Raw genomic sequence first — 2331 nt, forward strand, 5'->3', positions numbered from 1 at the left:
AGCTCACTTTGTAGCCCAGGCTGGGCATCGAACTCGCAGTGATCCTCCTGCCTCAGCCTCCCAGCCTCTCAAGTGCTGGAATTACAGGTGTGTGCCACCTTGCCCGGCTGTCAAACATTTCAATACCTGGCTATCTGATAGTAAGCCTCACACTGTAAATAAAGGTGATGTGAGCCTCATCTTCAAATATTATATAATCAAGTGTTTAAGATATAAACATTTTATGGTCATCAGAGATGATCATATACTCATATGCCCTCTGAAAGTCATTGTTTCAGCTCCTGAACATGCATCTCCAGGGCATCATGTATGCTAGGCATAAATTTTACTGCCACGCTACACCCCCAGCCCTCTGTCATATATTAATGAAAGAACAAAGGAGATACCTAATTGTGCTCAATTTAGTATTTCCTAGGAAAGATGTGACTTGGTATTGACTTTGCCCTCCTGTGAAGATCCCTTTAGCTCATATAAGACCCAAGGGGCCACACATTAGCTCTGTGAGCAAAGTCAGATTCCTGTAAGCACTTTGCTTCCTTGTCAGTGTTTGTCTTGGCTGGCCGTTGCTCTGATGATGCCACAATGCTTTGTTTGTGGGGTCACCTAATGTCACTTACACCCTTAGGAAGAATCAGCTTTTGGGCAAGATAAAACTTACATGGCAAAACCTGCTCTTCCAGAGCAACTTTCTGAGGTCACAGAACTCTCTAGAAGAAAATCTATCCGGAGACATTTTCTATAAGCTTTCATCTTTCATTAAAATATGTGGTTTTACTCACTGCTGTGATGTTGATAGCAGAACTCCATTAACACATATGCTTCTGGTGCGCTCACAGAGACATTTTATACGCAAAGGGAAAAGTAGCCCATTTCTGGCAATAGAGAGGAAGTCTGAGAGAAGAAAAGATATACCAATATAACTTCTTGTCTAGTGAGGAGGTACAGTGTGTTTAACATTGTATCATAGAAAAAAAGCCATATTTTAAACTCTTTTCCCTTTTTGAACAAGTCACATTATAGCTGTTTCCAGAGAACAATCTATCTTTAAAGAGTGTGAAGAATGATATCCTACATTGGTTATATTTATATCTTAGAGAAATGTCTGGAAAAAAACCCCCAAATTAATAAAATGACAGGCTTTAAGCCTTCATTCCAGTAAAGTGAAAACCAACCTTTTACTCAATGTGTCAGCTACCTTTAAAAAAAAATTTAAAAGATAGAACATGAGATGCAAGCTTTTGGCTTCTATTTTCCCCTTATAAACCGATGACATCTTCAGTTCCGGAGGAGCCTTCAAAAGTGTGGATTCTGATAAATGTTGGCAGAACTGGTGCATTCCTAGAATAAATTTTCTGTGCTCAGCTTTTCCTACCCAAATTTGGTGACCACCAAATTGCCAACCAAAAAACTGCTCGCCATGAAATAGGCTGAAAAGAACTCTGGACGTGATGGGAGGTCTGAGCGTGTATCACAGTGGGACGCTGGTACACTACATTCATGCCCACGGTCAAGTCTCTAACCAATTTTCGACTGCTGTAACAACCATCGCTATTACTGATGTATTCGTGAGATTTAAAATCGCGGAGGGTGTATTTACAGAGAGATGAATCGCACACAAAGGAAAAACTTCAAAATTCTTTCTCTCCTCCTTTCAGGCACGTTTCAGCTCTACAAATCTGAATGCCCTTGTCTTTCACACACACCAGTGTCATTTTGCTCAGCTCTCAGCCCTTTGTACCAGGAAAACTGTGTCTCTCTTCCGCAACTTCACATGAGGGTTCCGGATCCGCAAAGAGCAGACAGTACTCGCGGGCGGACTTTAACCTGGCCGCCAAGGCTGCGCAAGTGGGCTTGGTGTGGAAAAGACTTTCGAAAGAAAAATTCGGTAAACCATGCACCTGTACTTGGAAACACAAAACGAAACAGAAAAAATAACCACCCGGGGGATCTAGACATCAGCAGGATCTCGGAAAACGGTACAGGCACAAAAATCAGTCACAGCGGTCTAGTCAAATCTGCAGCAGCGACTCCCAAGTCGCGGGCACCAGCGCAGACACCCCACTGGGCTCCACGGTACCCACCGAGCCGTCACTGCGGCCCCGCCCCCTGGGCCCCGCCCCCCGCACGCTGGCCAATCCGCTCGCGCCATCCCCTTCCCATAGGTCGCACCGCCCCCGCGCCCGGGGGGTGGGGCCCCCGCGGCGTGACGCGAGCACGGCAGCTCCGCCCCCTGCGTCTCTGGCCGCGCTGGCCGGGGGGATGGTTCCATCATGGCGTCAATGCAGGTGAGAGGAGTTTGCTGCATCTGGGCGGGCGCGGGAGCCGCCAGGG

At 46.4% G+C, this 2331-nt stretch overlaps 1 protein-coding gene and 1 long non-coding RNA gene across 2 annotated transcripts in view; one reads left to right on the forward strand and one right to left on the reverse strand.

The window, feature by feature from the left end:
- The window catches only part of LOC106149369, a 4938-nt gene extending 4103 nt beyond the window's left edge, over positions 1-835 (reverse strand). The window contains exon 1 of the long non-coding RNA XR_001235507.1: positions 780-835. This is a non-coding gene — a long non-coding RNA (uncharacterized LOC106149369). The remainder of the gene's footprint in view (positions 1-779) is intronic.
- A 1344-nt stretch (positions 836-2179) lies between these two features.
- Positions 2180-2331, forward strand: part of Ube2w (ubiquitin-conjugating enzyme E2W (putative)) — an 82677-nt gene continuing 82525 nt past the window's right edge. Inside the window, exon 1 of the mRNA XM_013518168.1 lies at positions 2180-2285. Within this exon, the coding sequence (XP_013373622.1) occupies positions 2271-2285 (15 nt within the window). The 5' untranslated portion in view covers positions 2180-2270. The remainder of the gene's footprint in view (positions 2286-2331) is intronic.

The sequence above is a fragment of the Chinchilla lanigera genome, unplaced genomic scaffold (assembly GCF_000276665.1).
Source record: "Chinchilla lanigera isolate Chin_1 unplaced genomic scaffold, ChiLan1.0 scaffold00043, whole genome shotgun sequence".
NCBI lineage: Eukaryota > Metazoa > Chordata > Mammalia > Rodentia > Chinchillidae > Chinchilla > Chinchilla lanigera.